The 25,162-nt window shown below is 24.9% G+C and overlaps 1 protein-coding gene across 1 annotated transcript in view; it reads left to right on the top strand.

Moving 5' to 3' along the window:
• sens-2 (zinc finger transcription factor senseless-2) overlaps window positions 1-22,202 on the top strand; it is a 75,700-nt gene extending 53,498 nt beyond the window's left edge. Inside the window, exon 5 of the mRNA XM_075293716.1 lies at window positions 21,358-22,202. Coding sequence (XP_075149831.1) covers window positions 21,358-21,818 — 461 coding nt within the window. The 3' untranslated portion in view covers window positions 21,819-22,202. The remainder of the gene's footprint in view (window positions 1-21,357) is intronic.
• Window positions 22,203-25,162: the final 2,960 nt, after the last annotated feature.

The raw sequence follows: 25,162 nt of genomic DNA, 5'->3' as shown, positions 1-25,162 counted from the left end.
CCCACAGCGCTAATTCCCAACAAATGTATCTGCTCTTGATAACATTATACCTAATACGTGATTTCTATTTTAAATTTATATATAAATTTGTTTTTATTCAAAACAAAAAAAATCTAAATTAAATTTACAATTCACATTCACATACTAAACAAATTAATGGTTAGATGATGATGATTGTCTAACTAAAAAAATCTAAGCTAAATTTAATTTGAAAATATCTACATTAAATCCGATATATTTTAAATCAAAATCTGACGCCACCATTAAATGGCATAAAATTATACAGAGTATTGGTAGATAACTATACATGGTGTATGTATGTGTGTGTATCTGGTGAGTAAAAAAAAAAATACCACATAAATTTAATAAATGGAAAATCAGCACAAAACGCGATGGATAATTTAAAAACAACAAAAAATCACACATATCGAAACTTAATACACCCAAAAAGGCAGCATAGACTAACACACATACATGGCATTTATATACGACAGTAGTATATATATATGTACATATGTATGCATACAAGGATAAAATAAAACATCTACATGTGGTATGGTGGACAAAAATAAAAAAATACCGAAGTACATAGAGGACATTTAAAAAAGTGAAAAAAATTGGTAGATTGTGAATTAACTTATCTCTGGAAAATGGTATGGCAGTCAGGAGGAGATTATCTCATATCAATGAGTTCGACCTAAATCTATTGTCTTGCCAATAATTTAGCCGAGTTTAAACAAAGCATCATATAACACAAATTTTATGAAAGGCTCTAATAGGTTGCCATCGTCGGCTTTAAATACTAAGTCTGACTTTGAAACAAGGTACCTAATACACAAGAAAATAATAGTCAATTAATTCTTAGTTTATTTATTTTTGTTTATTTTATTTTATTTTATCTTATTTTATTTAATTTTATATTATTTTTTATTTTATTTTATTTATATGACATTGAAAAAAGGTCCTCAGCAATTAGTTCTTAGTTATTTTTTTAACTTTATTTTATTTGTTTCTATTTTATTTTTTTTATTTAACTTTATTTCATTTCATTTTATTTTATCAGTTAGTTTTTATTTAGTAATCTACGCCTTCATGATTACAACTTTTATTGCAAAGCTATAACAACCTGTATAGAAAATAAAAAAATAGAAAAAATAACACATTCACCAACTACTAAATATCAATGAAATCCCGAAAATATATCAGAAAAAAACGCAATTAATCCTCAGTGACATCATTATCTAAATTTACTACTGGAACCTCTTTGACTAACATGATTTAATTCATTTCGTAGAACGTCATTCATTGGCCTCCTGCTGTAATAACCATTTGCCTATATTGGGTTTTGTAAGCACGATTTACGAAACAGTCTCCATTTGCCACTAAATTCCCTAAAAAAATCCTATTTCTAATGTTGATGACTGCACCAGGCAGGACTCAAAGTGTGATGGGTGCTAATGGCTGGAAAGATAAGTAAATGTTGATGGTTGGACGTTAGTTGGCGATGGGAGATGAGTCGAGAAAAATCACAACACAAACAATCGTTATCCCTACTCAAACCAAGTGTAGCCCCTAAAGAATTTTCCTTTTCGGTCCATTTTGGGAATCTGGTAATGGAAAATCTCTGAAAAAAATCATGACAAAGAATTCAATGAAAAACGAAGAAGACAGAGAGAACAAGAACCCAAAGACATAAAATGGTATATCAACGCCATTTGGTGGGGCGAATAAATCTCAACCTTTCGTAAATACAAACTTATGGGGGGGTTAGAGAGGGAATTTGTCCAACCATTATTTCTCTTTGCTGTTACGTTTCTCTCGCTCTTGCTCTTTTACTCAAAGACTAAAGCTTTCCATTAAAAAGTTTGATTTTTACTCAATTGGAGTTGTTGAAGGGAGGGGGAGGTGGGGGTCTAAAAGTTATGCGCAGCGCATTGCAAAACTGATGATGATGGCGTAGCTATGCAATAAAATGGCACCTTACATACAAACACCCACATAAACACAATGACCTTTTATACACATCTCTCCTTCCATGCGATTTCTCAGAGAATCTCAATATATGCAATTTACAATTTTTTTATAGATTTGAGTAGATAAGCATTGACGAAACTCTAACAGTTATGTACTCTCTCTCTCTGGAAAATTGGAGATTTTTATTTTCAAATACTGTGAGAGAGTTTAACTTAGGCACACACATTCACAATAACGTTGAAGCCTCTGCCTTTGTCTACGCCAACTGAAATGTTAACGCAGCAAAAAAAAAATCACAGACAACCAATGAAAAATTTAGTCAAGGCAACTTGATTTTATAAGCTCGCCCACACTAAACTACATATATACAGAGTTATTTCCAAGGGTTTTAATAAAACGCACACACATACACTCACACTTCTATATATACGGTAGTCCCTTCTCTAGCCAACTTTGTATTAACAAAAATATTGCTTATACTTTGAAATGGTTCATGTCATGGTGGGGCTTTAATAAAAACTACCTCTAATAAAATCAACCCCATAGATATTCAATCATTCCTCTCTCCAAATACCAACAACTGGCGAAAAAATGTCGTTGAACAAAGAAAAAAAAAACAATACATAAACGTTGATTGTCCTATCTGAGATATCCAAAATGGCAACAACTGAAATAACGAAGGGAAGTGAAGCGTTACGAATTTTAAACGAAATACAAAATACAATCAGGGAAATATCATCAAATGTCTGCGATTTTTTTTAAGCAAAAGGCAATAGAGAATACACTTAGAAAAAAAACTGAATTGATACGAAAGGGGTTCCAATATACGTTTCACAATACTCGAAATGAAATTCGTTATTAAAGTTTTGCCAATACAAACTTTTTTTTACATCTTCAAAAAAAAAGGATCCAATTAAATGTTTTATAGCAATAATTTTAATAACAAAAATAAATAAATAAAAAATAAAATTGTTTTTTAGTTGTTTTACTTAATAAACTTTATAATTGTTTCACTTTTCTTTTAATTATATTAAACAATGAATTAAGTCGATCAATTTGGTTAATTTAAATGTGTAAAAAATTTAAAAAAAATATTTGAAAGATATGTTCGTATTTTATTAAATAAATAATTGAATAAAAAAAATTAAATTAAATTAAGTATATATAATTGAAATAATCGGAGATATTTTTTCTATGTTTTGTTTATATTTTACCCATTTTTATTATCTTAACGAAGACCGCTTAAAAGAGGGTAGGTTAGGTTAGATGGCAGCCCGATGTATCAGGCTCACTTAGAGTATTCAGTCCATTGTGATACCACATTGGTGAACTTCTCTCTTATCACTGAGTGCTGCCCGATTCCATGTTAAGCTCAATGACAAGGGACCTCATTTTTTTATAGCCGAGTCCGAACGGGTAATTTCATTTAATTGAATAAAATGACAATAAATTTATTTTTAAACTAATATATTAAAACATTTATTTTTTTTTAAGTTAATTAATTAATTATTTAATTTTATTAATTAATTAAAATTAATCATTTTAAAGATTTGTTCGTATTTTATTAAATAATTAATTGAATAAAAAATTCAATTAAATAAAAAAAAATAAATTAAGATTTGCCAACTCAAAGAATATTTAATTGGTGATATTTTTTCTACGTTTTGTTAATATTTTACCCATTTTTATTATCGTAACGAAGACCGCTTAAAAGAGGGTAATTTAATTTAGATGAATAAAATGACAATCAATTTATTTTTAAATTAATATATTAAAACATGTAATTTTTAAATTAAATTAATTATTTAATTTAATTGATTAATTAAAATTAATTATTTTAAAGACTTGTTCGTATTTTATTAAATAATTAATTGAATAAAAACAATTCAATTAAATAAAAAATTAAACTAAAATTTACCAACTCAAAGAATATTTAATCGGTGATATTTTTTCTGTTTTGTTTATATTTTACCCAGTTTTATGATCTTAACGAGGACCGCTTAAAAAAGGGTAATTTAATTCAGTTGAATAAAATGACAATAAATTAATTTAGTTTGGTTTCGTTTAATTTATTATGAAAGACTTTTTGTTTTAATAAGCAAGTTTAATTTAATATATTTTATTTAATTTGACTCATTCCCTTATTAGATAATTTTATTTTAAATTATTATTATTTTTTAAATGAAATTAATTAATTAAATTGAATTTACTTTTATTGCTTTCATTTAATTTAACAGATTTATTTTCATAAAAGAGATTAATTTAATATATTTTTCTGTTTTGTTAATAAAATTAAAATTTTCGTTATTTTTTTATAGTCTGTTTGTATTTGCTTTCATTTAATTTAATTTTATTTATTTTCATAAAAAAGTTTAATTTAATATACTTTTCTGTTTTGTTAATAAAATTAACATTTTCGTTATTATTTTTATAAATTGTTTGTCAAAAAAAGCTTTTGTACTATTATTGAATTTGCTATTTGTACTATTATTGAATTTGCTTTAAAAGAGTTTAATTTAATATATTTTTCTGTTGTGATAATAAAATTAAAAAGTTCTTTATTATTTTTATATATTGTTTGAATTTGCTTTCATTTAATTAAATTTTATTTATTTTATTAAAAAATTATTTTAATATATTTTTCTGTTTTTTTAATAAAATGAAATTTTTCGTTATTATTTTCATAAATTGTTTGAATTTGCTTTCATTTAATTTAATTTATTTTATTAAAAAATTATTTTAATATATTTTTCTGTTTTGTTACTATAATTAAAATTTTCGTTATTATTTTTATAAATTGTTTGTCGAAGAAAAGCTTCGTACTATTATTGAGTTTGCTTTCATTTAATTTAATTTTATTTATTTTAATAAAAAAAAATTAATTTAGTATATTTTTCTGTTTTGTTAATAAAATTACATTTTTCGTTATTATTTTTATAAATTGTTTGAATTTGCTTTCATTTAATTTAATTTATTTAAAAAAAATAATAATTTAGTAAATTTTTCTGTTTTGTTAATAAAATTACATTTTACGTTATAATTTTCATAAATTGTTTGAATTTGCTTTCATTTAATTTAATTTATTTTATTAAACAAATTATTTTAATATATTTTTCTGTTTTGTTAATAAAATTAAAATTTTCGTTATTATTTTTATAAATTGTTTGTCGAAAAAAAGCTTCGTATTATTATTGAATTTGCTTTAATTTAATTTAATTTTAATAAAAAATGAATGAATTTCCTTTCATTTGATTCAATTTAACGGATTTATTTTCATAAAAAAAAATTAATTTAATATATTTTTCTGTTTTGTTAATAAAATTAAATTTTTCATGATTATTTTTATAAATTGTGTGAAATTGCTTTCATTTAGTTTTATTTTATTTATTTTATTAAAAAGATTATTTGATTTTTTTTTTTTTGTTTAAAAAATAAAATTAAATAAAATTACATTTTTCATTATTATTTTTATAAATTGTGTGTCGGAAAAAAACTTCGTACTAATCGTTTATTTATTATACTCATAGTCCTTATAAAAATCGTTCATAGTATTAATGAAAAATATCATTGGTCCACTTTATATTTCTCTTGGTGTAGAAAATCACATAGAATCAACTGGAATCTGTGTTTCTCGTTGACTGCCATATTGAAATCCGTACACTCACACCCAAATATACTCCCACATCAAAACAAGAAAAAAGATAAATGAATAAATGTTGGTGGAGCTTCATCCTTAGGAAAATAACTGTAAGTCTGTCAGTAACTGGGGCAGGAGAAAAGGAATTTTATTTCTCTTCGTACAGCAGAAACCTTTTTTTGGTGAATTTTCTTGAACTAAATTCACTCAAGCATTTTTATGTTTATCTGCAATGCCAAGATTTTTACAGCCATATGGTTTTTCTCATGTTATTCTACAATTTCCTTAAGACAATCTAAATTCTTTTCGTTTCGTTTGCCTTAATTCTGTTTTTTTCTTCTTTTCTCTTTTAATATATATATATACATATATAACGATAATAAAAGGATATATGCGTGTGTTTATCTAATCCTGTTGGTTGGATGAAATCAGCGCCTTTATGTCTTCTAGACATTTTTATCGTTTTAGTCTTCGATTTTGTTGATGGCTATCTTGTTTGCTTATGTATACAAACCAAAAAACAAAAAAAAAAACGAATAATCTAAAATAACCAAACTACAGGCGAAAAATCAAACACCCACTTAACTGCAAAAGGATATTAACTAAATTTACCGAATACAAAAAACAAAAAGAGAATAAAAATCACATCTAAATGGGAAAAGAAGAACTAAAGATACGTAACGGAAATAAACATTTATATAATAATCTTATGTGATTTGTTATGTTTTGTAGTAAGAAAGAAAAGAAAATGGATTATTCGTAGAAAAAAATTATAAAAGATTTATACGAAACTTTACTTCACTTTCTAATATTTACTAAACTCTGTTTTAAAGAAAAAAAATCAATTGATTTTCGAAAGTCATGTATTCTTAGTAATACGATTATCTATATTTTTTAGTAATTAATAAATTATTATTAAGTGTGGTTCAATTTGAAGCAGGGAAGATGCAATAACATTCCTTGCCATATGATTCGCATTGTAACTATTATTAAAATGCTTTCACGTTATTTAAACGAATTGATCTGTAGGAAATGTAATGAGCAACTTCTACTCTTGAGACCTATTTAAGATAATTTGGTAAACTTGTCCATGTGTGCAAATTTTGTAATATTTTTTTCATTTTGAATTAGCCTCTTTGCAAAAACTCAAATGTAATTTGAAGTATAATCACGGTTGCCACAGTTGATAGAATTCCACCAAAAATTGTAAATTTTTTATTATTTTGTAGATTCTATAGAAATAAAATTTTGTCAAAATTTTCTATAAAAATAAAATTTTTACAAAAAGTTTCTACAGAAACAAAATTAAAAAAAAAAAATCTAGAGCAATAAGATTTACAGAAAAATTTCTATGGAAATAACATTTTGACAACGTTTTCCATAGAAACAAAATTTTGACAAAAAGTTTCTACAGAAATAAAATTTTGACAAAATTTTCTATATAAATAAAATTTTTACAAAATTTTTTATATTAATAAAATTATGACAAAATTTTCCGTAGAAATAAAATTTTGACAACAAGTTTCTATGAAATAAAATTTTTAAGATAATTTGGTAAACTTGTCCATGTGTGCAAATTTTGTAATATATTTTTCATTTTGAATTAGCCTCTTTGCAAAAACTCAAATGTAATTTGAAGTATAATCACGGTTGCCACAGTTGATAGAATTCTACCAAAAATTGTAATTTTTTTATTATTTTGTAGATTCTATAGAAAAAAATTTTGACAAAATTTTCTATAAAAATAAAATTTTTACAAAAAGTTTCTACAGAAACAAAATTTTGAAAATAAATCTAGAGCAATAAGATTTACAGAAAATTGTCTATGGAAATAAAATTTTAACAACGTTTTCCATAGAAACAAAATTTTGACAAAAAGTTCCTACAGAAATAAAATTTTGACAAAATTTTCTATAGAAATAAAATTTTGACAAAATTTTCCATAGCAATAAGCTATTGACAAAAAGTTTCTATAAAAATAAAATTTTTACAAAATTTTCTATAGAAATAAAATTTTTGCAAAATTTTTAGAGCAATAAGATTTACACAAAATTTTCTACGGAAATAAAATTTTGACAACGTTTTCCATAGAAACAAAATTTTGACAAAAAGTTTCTATAGAAATAAAATTTTGACAAATTTTTCTATATAAATAAAATTTTTGCAAAATTTTCTATATTAATAAAATTATGACAAAATTTTCTATAGAAATAACATTTTGACAAAATTTTCTATAGAAATAACATTTTGACAAAATTTTCTACAGGAATAAGTTTCTATAGAAAAAAAAATTTCGACAAAATTTTCCATAGAAATAAAATTTTGACAAAAAGTTTCTATAGAAATAATTTTTTACAACATTTTCTATAGAAATAAAATTTTGACAAAATTTTCTATAGAAATTCAATTTTGACAACGTTTTCCACAGAAACAAAATTTTGACAAAAAGTTTCTATAGAAATGAAATTTTTACAAAATTTTCTACAGAAATAAAATGTTGACAAAATATTCTATAGAAATTTAATTTGGACAACATTTTGTATAAAAATAAACTTTTAACAAAAAGTTTCTATAGAAATAAAATTTTGACAAAATTTACCAAAGAAAAAAAAATTGACAAAAAGTTTCTATAGAAATAAAATTTTTGCAAAATGTTCTATAGAAATAAAATTTTGACAAAAAGTTTCTATAGAAATAAAATTTTGACAAAATTTTCTATAGAAATAAAATTTTTACAAAATTTTGTGTAGAAATAAAATTTTGACAAAATTTTCTATAGAAATAAAATTTTGACAAAATTTGCTATAGAAATAAAATTTTGACAAAACGTTTCTATAGAAATAAAATTTTGACAAAAAGTTTCTGTAGAAATAAAATTTTTACAATATTTTCTATAAAAATAAAATGTTGACAAAATTTTCTATAGAAATAAGATTTGCACAAAATTTTCCTTAGAAATAAAATTTTGACAAAAAGTTTCTATAGAAATAACATTTTGACAAAATTTTCCACAGAAATAAAATTTTTGCAAAATTTTCTATAGAAATAAACTTTTGACAAAAAAAATCTATAGAAATAAAATTTTTACAATATTTTCTATAGAAATAAAATTTTGACAAAATTTTTCATAGAAATACAATTTTTGCAAAATTTTCTATAGGAATAAAATTTTTACTATATTTTCTATAGAAATAAAATTTGTACAATATTTTCTACAGAAATAAAATTTTGACAAAATTTGCTATAGAAATAAAATGTTGACAGAAGTTTCCATAGAAATAAAATTTTGACAAAAAGTTTTCATAGAAATAAAATTTTGACAAAAATTTTCTATAGAAATAAAATTTTGACAAAATTTTCTATAGAAATTCAATTTTGACAAAATTTTCTATAGAAATAAACTTTTGACAAAAAAATTCTATAGAAATAAAATTTTGACAACATTTTCCATAGAAATAAAATTTTTGCAAAATTTTCTATAGAAATAAAATTTTTACTATATTTTCTATAGAAATAAAATTTTTACAATATTTTCTATAGAAACAAAATTTTGACAAAATTTTCTATAGAAATATAATTTTGACAAAAAGTTTCCATAGAAATAAAATTTTGACAAAAATTTTCTATAGAAATAAAATTTTGACAAAATTTTCTTTAGAAATTCAATTTTGACAAAATTTTCTATAGAAATAAAATTTTGACAAAATTTTCTAAAGAAATAAAATGTTGACAAAAAGTTTTTATAGAAATAAAATTTTGACAAAATTTTCTTTAGAAATAAAATTTTGACAAATTTTCTTTAGAAATTAAATTTTGACAAAATTTCCAGAGAAATAAAATTTTGACAAAATTTTCTATAGAAATAAAATTTTGTTTACATTAAGTTTACATTAAGTTTTAATTTATTATGAAATCTCTTCTTAAACTTCATCTTAAAGCTTCCAAAAAGTATTGATAATTTTCCATCATCATCTGCTGAAAGCAAAACTACCCACAAAATTTTACAAAACACTTAAGCATATCCTTCAACATAGGACAAAAAAAAAAAACAAAATACAGACACATTAAAAGGATTTCATATTTCTTTCAAGAAAAAAAAACACACACACTCACAGACAAATAAAACAAACAACAACCACTTTCAAAACTATCTGCTAATACAACTCCTACATAATCTTACGGAAGTATAATCTACACCTTTATCACACTTTCATCTCCTGTTTGTACACACATACACATAAACATACACATTCTTCACTACAGAGACCCGACGTGGTAAAAGATAGACATCCACCTATCACCAGTATTAACAACCCAGAACACCCTGAACAATTTGAATCCTTGCTTTAAACTAAACAGATTTCAATGATTTTTAGCCATGATACAGATTTGCTTCATGTGCTTCTGTTGCTGACTTGAATGCTGAAATACAGATTCTCGTGTATCCCATATCCATAGGATACGGGCAACAACCTTCTCGCTTTTTTTTCTTTAGTCTATTTCACTCGTTTGCTCATTTCTGACAAATCTTTCCATTTTTACGATTCAAAAAGAAAATCTGTAACATAGATTTGTATAGATGCACATGGTTAGCCATATATACATATGTATTTATATGTATATGTGTGAATATGTATGTATAGAAAGGTTATATAAAAACAAGCTGATGACGATGACAACAACAAATCCCAGCATTATGTATAAGGAATATATAAAACTAGTATATATTTTTTGCATTGAATGGCTCTATATGTAGCAGGGTTTGTAGGTTTAATGTCCTAGTATATAGCTTGACATGAATAGCCTTACTCAATATCCTGTAGGGAATTGATTTAGGATCAAAATTTCGCATCATTAAAACAAAAATTCTCAACAAAAAAAAAATTGAAAATTTTGTCAAATTTTTCTTCTATAGAAAGTATAGTCAAAATTTTATTTCTATTTATTCATATAGAAAATTGATTTATTTATATAGAAAATTTGATCAAAATTTTACTTCCATAGTAAATTTTATCAAAATTTTATTTCTATAGAAAATTTTCTCAAAATTTTATTTCTAGAGAAGCATTTTGTCAACATTTTATTTGTATATAACATTTTGTCAAAATTGTATTTCTATAGAAAACATTGTAAAACCCAATTTTGTAAAAATTTTATTTCTGTAGAAAATTTTGTAAAAATTTTATTTCTATAGAAAACATTGCAAAACCAATTTTGTCAACATTTTATTTCTGTAGAAAATTTTGTCAAAATTTTATTTTTATAGAATATTTGTCAAAATTTTATTTCTGTAGAAAATTTTGTCAAAATTTTATTTTTATAGAATATTTGTGAAAAATAAAAATTTTGTCAAAATTTCAACATTTTATTTCTATATAACATTTTATTTCTATATAACATTTTGTCAAAATTTTATTTCTATAGAAAACATTGTAAAACCCAATTTTGTCAAAATTTTATTTCTGTAGAAAATTTTGTCAAAATTTTATTTCTGTAGAAAAATTTGTCAAAATTTTATTTCTATTTTTATTTTTATTTTGTCAAAACTTCATTTCTATAGAAAAATTTTGTCAAAATTTTATTTCTATAGACAATTTTGTCAAAATTTTATTTCTATAGATAAATTGTGTCAAAATTTTATTTCTATAAAAAATGTTGCCAAAATTTTGTTTCTATAAACAATTTTCTCTAAATTTTATTTCTATCTCTAAATTTTATTACTATCGAAAATTTTTCTCTAAATTTTATTTCTATAGAAAATTTTTCTTAAAATGTTATTTCTATAAAAGATTTTGTCAACATTTTATTTCTATAGACAGTTTTCTCGAAATTTTAGTTTTTATAGAAATTTTTCACAAAATTGTATTTATATAGACAACTTGGTCAAAATTTGATATACATATAGAAAATTTAAGTACCTTTGAGGGGAAAGTTAATGTTTTGCTAAATCTACCGAAACATCAAAAATTCTACCAATCTATTCTCCCCTCCACTTTTTTTTCGAGTGCAGGAGAGAAAAAAAATCATTGTTGTTATTTTAGATACAGATATATTAGTTTTTAAAAATGTTTTAAAATCTGTAGGTGTAACATAGATGATTTTCCTGAGGAGAGAAAAAAACTCGATTTTATCAAAATCGATCAAATTCATCTAAACTACCCGATGGTTATAAAAAATTATACAGAGAAAAGTTTTCTGAAGTTCAATTCATATGGAGGTAATCCCCTCCTCACTTTACCGAAAAAAACTATAATATATGTCATCCCTTACATCTATCTATAGCCTTTAACTAACGAAAAAAAAAATAGACAAATAAAACTTCCTTCAATTGATCCCGAATAAATTTAATTGTATAAAATTTCATATGGCTGTAATCTCATTTTCACTTTACCAAAAATAAAATCGTTTTATGTCATCCCTAACATCTATCTATAGTCGTAAACTAACATGAAAAAGGAAAAATCTGTTGAGAAATAAAAATGAGCTCAAAAAAACGAAATAGAAAAAAACTGAAATCATTGGTTTGGAATTTTAACTACTTGCCCCTAACTCCCATTTACTCCCAGATTCAGAAACACCATCACCATGCAAGCACACACAAACTCTACTCTCCCTACTCATTGAAAAAGACAATATCTCTGAGTTGATTTTTGCCTTACGCTCATCGTTATTCGTACCATTGTACTTACATACAAACATACATACGCACGAACATTCAACGAACAAAGTTGAATTGAGTACATAATGATATTGCAGGGACGTGATTGTTAAAACATTCGACCATTGGGATGTGCTTTGATTCCTTCAACCAGATTTCTCTCCCAACCTCCAAAGAACAGACGAGTCATGTATATCGAACGACCTCCTCTCCACTCCTCCCTTTCCCTACATCATCTATAGTATACAGCTACTAGTGATGGAGTTGGTTGTCCTTCTTTAATGGCGCTCTTTTATCGTAGAGACTTTGGGTTTTCTTAATTTGTACTAGATTTTTCTCCTCTTTGTTTGTTGGCTTGGCTATCGTAATTACACAATGTTTGGCAGTCTGTTAGCTGAGAGATGTCATAGTATAGGGGGTTGGGGCATATGTCTAACGACTATAAGAATCAGGACAAAAAGGAGCCATAGCCATTGGCGTAGCTAGGGGGGTGCTGGGGGGGGCTATGCCCCCCCCAGAATAGTTCTTGCCCCCCCCCAGAATAATCAAAGCTACAGTTGATTTATATTTTAATTCAAGCTTTGCGATGTGTTTAATCCAATTAAGATTGTGGCAGAGAGAGTATGTTAAGCATATTTTTTAGTATTGATATTTACATTACAACTAAAAACACGTAATAAAAACACTAAAAGGAAACTTGAGACGCACATTTTCAAAAATAGTCAATTTATAACTACGTTGATTAAAATCATAAATCGTCACATGCCCAATTTACCATCTAAAATCGTCAAAATCACGAAAAATCCACAGAGTTGGCACCGCTGCTCTCGACAGTTGCTTCGTTGTATTCTGTTCTCAGAGAATTTCTAAAAACTAATCGAAGATAGAAGTTTTATAATATTCAATTTATTTTTTGCCTTTTATTTAATTTTTTATTCTTAGTATTTTTTATACACGATGAATATATTAAGTTTATGTTTTGCTTTATGATGTCTAGTCCTGTTTTAAAACACACATTTTAAATAAAATTTAAAAATCATATGTTTGTTGTCTTGAATTAAAAATAAATTACAAACAATATTTTTCAAACACATACTTAAAGCAATGCTTTAATTTTTTGTTATATTAAATAATGGTAAGTTGCTATTTGATTATTTATAGCGGTGTCGTGGAACCGGCTCCCACATACAATAAAATATTTTTTGTCTTCAACCATGAAATTAATTGATCTAATTAATTATACCCTTCACCACTACTGTGGTACAGGGTATAATAAGTTTGTGCATTTGTATATAACGCCAAGAAATAGTGGTCATAGACCCATCTTTTAGTATACCGATCGGGTAAGAATTAAAATCTGAGTCGATTTAGCGATGTCCGTCTGTCTGTCTGTCTGTCCGTCCGTCTGTCTGTATATGTAATTTTGTGCACAAAGTACAGCTCGCAATTTAAGTCCGATCGTCCTCAAATTTGGCATAGGGCCGTTTCTTGAGACAGAGACAATTGCTATTGGTTTTGGAAAAAATCGGTTCAGATTTAGATATAGCTGCCATATATATTTATCCCCGATCTGGTCATAATTGGCGTGTTTATCAACCGATGTTCTTCAAATTCAGTACATCCGAATATTTTATGAGTCTCAAAAAACTTGCAAAATATCAGCAAAATCAGTTCAGATTTAGATATAGCTCCCATATATATCTTTCGTCCGATTTAGACTCATATGACCACATAGGCCAAAGGTTACTACCGATTTTCGTGAAATTTTGCATAAAGAGTAGAATTGACATTCTACCAATGCTTGGTACACTTGATTGAAATCGGTTCAAATTTAGATATAGCTCCCATATATATCTTTCGTCCGATTTGAACTTATATGGCCACAAAAGCCAGAGATTTGCCGTGATTTGCTTCAAATTTTGCACAAGGGGTACGTTTAATAGTATCGTTAAGTGTGTCAAATTTTGTTAAAATCGGTTCAGATTTAGATATAGCTCCCATATATATCTTTCGTCCGATTGAACTTATATGGCCTCAAAATCCAGGGTTTTGCCGTGATTTGCTTCAAATTTCGCACAAGGAGTACGTTTAGTAGTATAGGTAATTGTGCCAAATTTGGTTGAAATCGATTCAGATTTAGATATGGCTCCCATATATATCTCCCGTCCGATTTGCACTCATATGACCAGGGGGGCCAAAGTTATACTCCCATTTACGTGAAATTTCGCATAGATAGCAGAATTATTATTCTAACTATACATGTCAAATTTATTCAAAATCGGTTCAGATTGTATATAGCTCCCATATATACGTACACCAGAGTTGGGGAAATATGGTCGACTGTTTCATATTTTAGACCCATTTTCAATGGGATTTTCCTCCAATTGACTGGATAGTTTCCACAGAGAATACAAATATGGCCAAAATTCTCACAGTTTACACAAAATTCTGTGATGATTTCCCCATATCCTACACACTGCAATGCCAAAATTTCCACAGAACGGATGAGTTTTAAATAAGGCTCCAAGTCGCCCTACACATATCTTGGCGAGATCTAACCAATATCCTTGTAAAATCGCCACTGCTGAGTAGCAAAAATTGTAAATATTACTCTAATTGTCCTATATCTCGAATACATATGCATCGCCTGAAAAATTAAAAATCTCTTTTGTACAATTGCATTAAAATTTCTCTCGCTTCATATTTCCCATATTTTTTACTAACATTGTGTATCATCCCAGGGCGTTAGCCGATTTAAATTTTAATTCTAGAGTTTTTGTAGAAGTACAAAAAATTGTTTCCATTAAAAGTATTTGTATCTGGAAATGCAAACCTTTATATAGCTCCCAGCAAATTTTAAGTAGTTGAGATGGTAACACAAATGTTTGTCTACATAGTGGTGAAGGGTATAATATAGTCGGCTCCGCCCGACTTTAGATTTTACTTACTTGTTTTTAATTGAAATGTATTCAATCAAAAAAAATGATAGTATCAATCATGTATAGTTTTATCAATAGGGGTAATTTATCGCTTCGGAAATTTGGACAAAATTTTGAAGGATGTCTGGGGGGGCATAGCCCCCCCCAGAGAAAATTTCTAGCTCCGCCAATGGCCATAGCTAAAGGCAACAACAACAACAAGCTCAAACAAAAACAGTGTAATAAAACGCACTATATATCACAGCAAATCGTAGAATAGTCATGTATATGTACATATACACACAAATGCGAACCAATACATACACACATAGATTCGGATGTTGATGTACCAAAATGATTACGTTTTGGACATTAGGGTAGAACGAAATTAAAAATGAAGTAAAAAACACAAAATGTTTTTTTATCACAGAAATTACGAAATAAATGGGCCTTAAAAAATGTCTGATTATTCCATACTGATAGAAAACAATTTTGTATATATTTTAACATTAGCTCAATGTAGATATAAAACCTTGACATACATAAAGAGATTTAGAATATTGGAAACCATCCTTTTGGATTTTTATGCAATATTTCCCATGCGTTAAAATAAAATGAAATTATATTAAAATTTAAAAAAAAAGATAAAAAATATTTTCGAATATAGGCGAATATTTATTTTAAGAATATCGCAGACTTGATTTAAAGTTTTTATGAAATAAAAAAAAAAATATCTCAGAGACTCACTGGGAAAAACCCATATAACTAATAATAAAGTCCTTAATGTTAAAATCTTTTTGAATCCCAGTCAACTGTTTTTAATGTAGCCCAAACCATTATTTGCTTATACAAAGGCTTATAGTAACCACGGTTGCCAAAGTAAAATTCTACCAAAAATGGTAAATTTTTTTATTCTTTGGTAGATTGGTAGAATTCTTAATGCTTTGTTAGATTTTGTCAAATATTATTTTCCAACTTCAAAAATTTTCTATTGAAATAAAATTTTGACAAAATTTTATAAAGAAATGAAATTTTGACAAAAGTTTGTACAGAAATAAAATTTTGAAAAAAATAAGATTTTTTTTTTTGGTAGTTTTTTTGGTAAAATTTTATTAAAATTTTGGTAGATTCTTTATGGCTCGAGTTTTCTATTGAAATAAAATTTTGACAAAATATTCAATAGAAATTAATTTTTGACAAAAATTTCTATAGAAATAAAATTTTGGCAAAATTTTCAACAGAAATACATTTTTGACAAAATTGTCTAAGAAATAAAATTTTGACAAAATTTTGTACAGAAATAAAATTTTGAAAAAAATAAGATTTTTGTTTGTTAGTTTTTTGGTAAAAATTTCTTCAAATTTTTGTAGATTTTTTATGGCTCGAGTGTCAACCGTGGAAGTAACCCCTTTATCCTACTCCATAGTAGTGTTCTAGTACAAAACATTGCTTATATGCTTGCTTGCATGACACGCCAAAAGTCTGTGCTTATTTTTCAAAAAACAGTTTTTTGTCAGTTTAGTTTTCTTGCATCCCTTCTCCTTCTCCTTCTCCATTTTTATTTTTTTTTTTTGGATTTTCTAAGCACGTCCATATGCTAACGGCCCAGATAACGTCACGTGCCATAGCACAGATTATATGAAGGGAGACAAGAGTATACAAATGATTTGTCCAGTGATGCGCTTGGATAAATGTTTTCCCATTTTCAATGTGCTTTTCTGTTTTTGATTCAAGCTAAAGTGAAGTATTCGCATTTTTCTTATTTAGCACAATCTTAGGTAAGATTGACATATACATATAGGAATATAACGTTGGATATTCGAATATATATTTTTTAAATTCCTCATGGCTTTATATAAGTTGGCTCATATGTACTATAACAAAGTAAAGTAATATTTTTAATAACAAAATAAAAACATTGAAAAAAACATGAAATTATAAAATGGTCCCAATCCAAAACTAATTTACCAAAATGTGCAGAAGAGTTTACCAAAAAAAAAAACTACTAAACAAAGAAATTTTATCTTGTCAAAATTTTTTTTTCAATATTTTATTTCTAAAGTAAATTTTGTCAAAATTTAATTTCCATAGAAAATTTGTCAAAATTTTATTTCCATAGAAAATTTTATCAAAATTTTGAGATATGTTCTAACAAAAAAGGTTTTCGACCTCAAAATTGTATTTCTATAGAATATATAATTTTTTTTCTATAAAAAAATATTTTTATAGCAATAAAACTTAGAAATTTTATTTAATTAAAAAATGGTTATAATTTTATTTCCACAGAAAAAATTTTCAAAGTTTTATTTCTATAGAAAAAATTTTGTTATAATTTCATGTTTATAGAAAATTTTGCCAAAATTTTATTACTAGGGAAATTTTACCATAATTTTATTTTTATAAAAAATTTTATCCATATTTTATTTCTATAGAAATTATGTCAACATTTTATTTCTATAAAAAACTTTGTCAAACTTTTATTTCTATCAAAAATTTTATTTCTAGGGAAAATTTTCTCAAAATTTTATTTCTATAGAATTTTTTTTCAAAATTTTATTTCTATAGAAAATTTTGTCAAAATTTTATTTCTATAAAAAATTTTCTCAAAATATTATTTCTATAAAAAATTTTCTCAATTTTTTTTCTATAGAAAAATTTGTCAAAATTTTAGTTATATAGAAAATTTTGTCGAAATTTTATTTCTATAGAAAATTTTTCCAAAATTTTATTTCTATAGAAAATTTTGTCAAAACTTTATTTCTATAGAACATTTTGTCAAAATTTTATTTCTATAGAAAATTTTGTCAAAATTTTATTTCTATAGAAAAATTGGTCAAAATTTTATTTCCATAAAAAATTTTCTCAATCTTTTTTCTATAGAAAATTTTGTCAAAATTTTAGTTATATAGAAAATTTTGTCGAAATTTTATTTCTATTGAAAATTTCTGCAAATTTTTTTTTCTATAGAAAATTTTGTCAAAATTTTATTTCTATTGAAAATGTTTGCAAAATTTTATTTTTAAAGAAAATTTTGTAAAAATTTTATTTTTATAGAAAATTTTATCAAAAAATTTATTTCTATAGAAAATAATGTCAAAATTTTGAGATAGGTTCTAACAACAAAGGTTTTCGACCTAAAGATTTTATTTCTATAGAATATATAAATTGTTATTTCTATAAAAAAAATATTTTTATAGAAATAAAATTTGGAAATTTTATTTTTATAAAAAAAATTGTTATAATTTTCTTTCGACAGAAAATTTTTTCATAATTTTATTTCTATAGAAAAATTTTTGTTATAATTTTACTTCTATAGAAAATTTTGTCAAAATTTTATTTCTATGTAAAATTTTGTCAGAATTTTATTGCTATAGAAATTTTTTGAAAAATTTTATTTCTATAGAACATTTTGTCAAAATTTTATATCTATAGAAGGTTAGGTTAGGATAGGTTATGTGGCAGCCCGATGTATTAGGCTCACTTAGACTATTCAGTCCATTGTGATACCACAGTGGTGAACTTCTCTCTTATCACTGAGTGCTACCCGATTCCATGTTAAGCTCAATGACAAGGGACCTCCTTTTTATAGCCGAGTCCGAACGGCGTTTTTATTTCTATAGAAAATTTTTCCAAAATTTTATTTCTATAAAAAATAAAATAAAAAAAATTTATAGAAATAAAATTTGGAAATTTTATTTTATAAATGTAAAATTTGGAAATTGTTATAATTGTTATAATTTTATTTTCACAGAAAATTTTTTCATAATTTTATTTCAATAGAAAAATTTTTGTTATAATTTTACTTTTATAGAAAATTTTGTCCAAATTCTATACAAAATTTTGTCAGAATTTTATTTCTATAGAACATTTTGTAAAAATTTTATTTCTATAGAAAATTTTGTCAAAACTTTATTTCTATACAAAATTTTTTCTAATATTATTTTTATAGAACATTTTCTCAAATTTTTATTTCTATAGAAAATTTTGTCAAAATTTTATTTCTATAGAAAGTTTTGTCAAAATTTTACTTCTATAGAAAATTTTTCCAAAATTTTATTTCTATAGAATTTTATTTCTATATGGAAAATTTTTGCAAAGTTTTATTTCTAAAGAAAATTTTGTCAAAATTTTATTTTTATTGAAAATTTTTTATAAAACATATCTCAAATTTTTGAGATAGATTCTAACAACAAAGGTATTCGACCTAAAAATTTTATTTCTATAGAAGTAAAACTGGGAAATTTTATTTCTATAGAAGTAAAACTGGGAAATTTTATTTCTATAAAAAAAAATTATTTCCACAGAAAATTTTTTCATAATTTTATTTCTATAGAAAAAATTTTGTTATAGTTTAGCTTCTATATAGTTTAGCTTCTTTGTTATAGTTTAGCTTCTGTCAAAATTTTATTTCTTTAGGAAATTTTGTCCAAATTCTATAGAAAATTTTGTCAGAATATTATTTCTATAGCACATTTGTAAAAATTTTATTTCTATAGAAAATTTTGTCATAACTTTATTTCTATACAATATTTTCTCAAAATTTTATTTCTATAGAAAATTTTCGCAAATTTTTATTTCTATAGAAAATGTCATCAAAATTTTATTTCTATACAAAATTTTGTCAAAATTTTATTTCTATAGAAAATGTCATCAAAATTTTATTTCTATAGAAAATTTTGTCAAAATATTATTTCTATAGAAAATTTTGTCAAAATGTTATTTCTATAGGAAATTTTGTCAAAATTTTATTTCTATAGAAAATTTTTGCAAAATTTATTTCTATATAAAATTTTGTCAGTATGTTATTTATATAGAAAATTTTGTCAAAATAAAATTGTATGACTATGGTAAATTTTGGAAAATTTCTAGTTCTAGTTCTAGGTCAAAATGTTATTTCTATAGAAAATTTTGTCAAAATGTTATTTCTATAGGAAATTTTGTCAAAATTTTTTTTCTATAGAAAATTTTTGCAAAATTTATTTCTATAGAAAATTTTGTCAATATTTTATTTATATAGAAAATTTTGTCAAAATTGTATGACTATGGTAAATTTTGGAAAATTTCTAGTTCTATAGAGAATGTGGCAAAAATTTTATTTTTTTTCAAAATTTTATTTCTATAGAAAATTTTGTCAAAATTTTATTTCTATAGAAAATTTTGTCAAAATTTTATTTCTATAGAAAATTTTCTCAAAATTTTATTTCTATAGAAAATTTTGTCAACATTTTATTTCTATAGAAAATTTTATCAAAATTTTATTTCTATAGAAAGTTTTGTCAAAATTTTATTTCTATAGAAAATTTGGTCAAGTTTATTTCACTTATACGATTTTTAACAATCAATCTCTTTACATCTGTATATATCTCATAAAATGGTGTGTCTGTATTGCTCATACAGAACAATGTAGAATTCAAACCCCATATGGAATTCCTCACATTAAAAAGCAACCCCAAAAATGAACCAAACAGGCACCCTGTTTGCACCACCCTCCCCCCATTCTAATGTGGGGAAAGCTTTAAAAATGTTTCCCCCATCCAATCAACAATTTTATTACCATTTAAAGTTTGTCTTCAAATTTGGTAGATTATGATGGTGATGATAATGACAATGATGGTATTAGGGTTGGTTTCTAAACCATTGTTCTGTGGTTTTTGCGGTTGAATTTTTGTTAAATTTCTATTACATCTTTTAAGTTTTGCCTTGAAATTTTTTGTTTTAATCTTAAAGAAATTTGTAAATTTTCTTCCGTTTGCCTGATTGTGGGGATTTTTCTCTAACGTCAAAACTATGCCATAGATTTAGCCTTGAGTTTTCTATCCTATGGATTTGGCTGCCACGATAGGCTTGATGTCTGTGGTATTTACACTTTCTTGGGGGTTCCTTCATTATTTTTATATCTTAAGTGATTCTTCTTTCGTTTTATTTTATGATTGCCGGAAAAAAATGTTTTGTATTCCTTTTGAAATTATCCATGGATTTATTGTACGAATCATTCGTTAACCTCCACCCATTTCCAGATTTATTTCCCAGTATATACCAAAATCTCTGTTATTCTGTACGTCTTTCTTTCTTGCCAAAGAACAATTTATGGCACTTTAAATAAAAAATGAAATTTTGTAGACGGTTTTTTATATTCCCATGTTTTTTTTTCGTCTCTTTTTCCATTGCAGGTGAAAAACCCCACAAGTGCCAAGTTTGCGGTAAAGCCTTCAGTCAAAGTTCCAACCTCATCACCCATTCACGCAAGCATACTGGTTATAAACCATTTTCGTGTAAACTTTGCCACAAAGCTTTTCAACGCAAAGTGGATCTGAGGCGTCACAAAGAGACACAGCATACAAATTTGGGTCCCCTATTGGAAAGGAATATGGGTAAAGTGGAATTTTTGGCAGCAGCATCTGCTGCAGCCGCCGCAGCAGCTGCTCAACAAAGTGGACAAAATGAAAATGGTCTACATTCCAATGGTAGTGGGACAAATCAAACAGGACATCTAAATTCTTCCCAGTCATTAGGAGGTAATGGCGGTGGTGGTGGTGCATCACATGCGGTATCACATGGACCCACAAGCAATGCTGCATTAAATGCTCAGCTAACCGCTATGAATTGCCAAAAAGTATCCTTGCTGGTATAACATCATCAACAACAACAGCAGCAGCAGCAACATCACCAGCTTCATATTGACCACCAACAACAACAACAGCATCATCATCATTCCCAATTGTTGTTGCATTCATCAAATCAACAGCATCATCATATTCGTACTTCTTAACATACCAGCTCGGGCGCCATTTCCTCAAATTCTATGGCGCCCACAACTCATCCGCGTACGCATACTCTACATACTCAAATGTCTTTAAGCAGGCCCGAACAACGAACATGTGCAATATTGAATACAACTGTTATAGAAAAAACACAAAATTTTAATTTATTTATTACTTAAATGTTACAAAAACAGAGAAATAAAAAAAATAAATCAAAAATGGTAAGAAAAACGGGAGAAACATCGTGGTACAGATGAAGTTTAAATTAAATTAAAATTAAAAATAAAATTAAAATTAAAATAAAAATAAAATAAAATTAAAATAAAAATACAAAATTAAAATTAAAAGTAAAAGTAAAATAAAATTACAATTAAAATTAAAATAAAATTACTATTGAAATTAAAATTGAAATGAAAATAAAAATAAAAATAAGAATTAAAATTATAAATTTAAAATATAAAATTCAAAATAAAATCAAAATTAATATTAAAATTAATATTAAAACTGAAGTTAAAATCCAAACTAAAATTAAAAATAAAAATAAAATTAAAATCAAAATTAATATTAAAATTAAAATTAAAATCCAAATTAAAATTTAAATTTAAAATAAAATTAAAATTAAAATTAAAATAAAAATGAAATTAAAATTAAAATAAAATTAAAAGTAAAATTAAAAATAAAATTAAAATTAAAAGTAAAAGTAAAATAAAAATTAAAATAAAAAATTAAAATAAAAAATTAAAATCAAAATTAATATTAATATTAATATTAAAATTAAAATCCAAATTAAAATTAAAAATAAAATTTAAATTAAAATTAAAAAAAAACTAAAGGTAAAAGTAAAATAAAATTACAATTACAATTAAAACTGAAATTGAAATTAAAATAAAATTAAAATTATAAATTTAAAATTTAAAATATAAAATTTAAAATTTAAAATTCAAAATAAAATTCAAAATAAAATTAAAATCAAAATCAAAATTAAAATCAAAATTAAATTTAAATTAATATTAAAATTAAAATCCAAATTAAAATTAAAAATAAAAATTAAATTAAAATAAAATTAAAATCAAAAATTAAAATTAAAATTGAAATTAAAATTAAAAGTAAAAGTAAAATAAAATTACAATTAAAATTAAAATAAAATTACAATTTAAATTTAAATAAAATTAAAATTAAAAATAAAATTAAAATAAAAAATTTAAGTTATAAATTTAAAATTCAAAATTCAAAATAAAATTAAAATTAAAATTAAAACCAAAATTAAAATTAAAATTTTAAATGAAAGTAAATTTTATTAATAATAAATTTTGTATCTTGTTTTTCTTACTTACTTTTATTTGTGAAATATAAAATCAAAATCTTGAAATAACTCCCATGTTGCCAAAATTTTTTATAGGAACCATAAATCAAAATCAAATCAGACAAATTGTATAAATAAACTGAATGCTAAATATATTTGTAATAAATCATAATTATAAATGTTCTTATAAATTTTTAACCAAAGAATTTCAAGAAATATTTCCATTTCATTGTTTTCTAGATGTAAATAAAAAAAACAATCAATTATTGCTAATAAGTTTAGGCTTTAGTCTAAACATGTGTGTGTTGTAAATTTTTGAACATAAATAAATTAAAAATGTGTCTATATATAAATATATATATTAAAATTTCTATAAGTAAATAAAACTAAAATTAATTTTTATGAAATGGTCTGTATAATAATAAAAGACAACATTTTCCAATTCCATATTTAAATGCTTTCATTATACAAAAAAAAAGAAAAACTTATAATACTATATAAATTAATGTAATTAATATAATAATAATAATTGAATAGTTGTAGTTAGTTGCGTTTATATTTATATATTTATCTACAAAAATATTTAAATAAAAAAAAAAACTAAGCTACTCTCCTATTTTTTTTTATTAAATAATTAAATTTAATTTAAACTATTTTTGATATTAAACCAGTGTGAAGGAAACAAAATAGAATCCACAACAATCATTCCAAAGAAATTTTTGTCTAGATGTAATAAATTAATTATGTTTTGTTTTAGTTTTTTTTTTATTAAAACTTGTACAAACTGTATGCTATAGAAATTCAATTCAAATATGTTGTAATATTTTATTTTTAAATGTTACAGAAAATTAAAATTTTTATGTTGAACAAAAACAATATGTCCAAGAACATGGAAAATAAATTAAATTTATTGAAAAAAAATATTTGTTTCTTTTTTATTGTTTATGTTCTACAATTCTTCAGAGGTCAGGGTATTTTAACATCAAAAAGGAAGTCAGATAGACATCTGAAAGTTTTGAGAACATTACGATTTTGTTTAAACAGGCCCGCATCTAACGTGATGAAATTATTTCTCAGAATTTTTTTTCTATTCATATTCTATTGGAGCTTCTGAAACAATGGAACCAAGAAACAGAAATAGGTATTTTGTGGTCAACAAACAGTAAGGGCCCTCTTTTATCCCGCTACAAGGGGTGATGGGATTTTAATAATTTTCGAAGATTTGACGGTGAAAGAGCCGAAGAGATGCGCTTCTTCTTTAATCCGATATTTTGTTGACTATCCCGACAGTGATAGAATGGAAAGAAGAGTCATTCGATGTCTCGGTGTCAGCAAAACACCACAATTTGTAACTCGTCCGAAGTTACAAATGTCATCAACAGCGCAAAACCATCGAAGGACTTCCCAGCCCTTCTGAGTGAATTTTAATTTGAGTAAAATTTGTCCTTAGAATGACTTACCATACCCGATATCGGGAAAAAGGATAGGATGATTCCAATACTGAACCCAGTCAAAGACTGGAGAAAGGGTGAATCGTACGTGCAATTTATGGATAGGATGTCGACCCGTCGAAGTGTGAAGCAGGGAGGTCTCCAAAGTTTGGTGATATCTCAGGACACTGCTAAACTTTTATCTATCTTCTTACACGCTCCCCCATCGCAAAACCAAGGCGATGGACCCCCACCGAATTTTAATTCTAATCAAGTCAAGTACTCAATCAAACTCCTCAATTTGTCCTTGGAATTACAACCAAACTCTTCAATTTGTCCTTAGAATCACTCACCATACCCGATATCTGGAAAAAGGATAAAAATATACCACTACTGAACCCAGTCAAAGACTCGAGAAAGCGCGAATCATACGTGCAATTTATGGATAGGAAGTCGACCCGTCGTAGTGGTAAGCAGGGAG

This window comes from Haematobia irritans, chromosome 2 (genome assembly GCF_050003625.1).
Source record: "Haematobia irritans isolate KBUSLIRL chromosome 2, ASM5000362v1, whole genome shotgun sequence".
NCBI classification, from domain to species: Eukaryota; Metazoa; Arthropoda; class Insecta; order Diptera; family Muscidae; genus Haematobia; species Haematobia irritans.
Note: the sequence above shows the minus strand (reverse complement) of the source record. Positions and strands in the feature narration are given on the sequence as shown.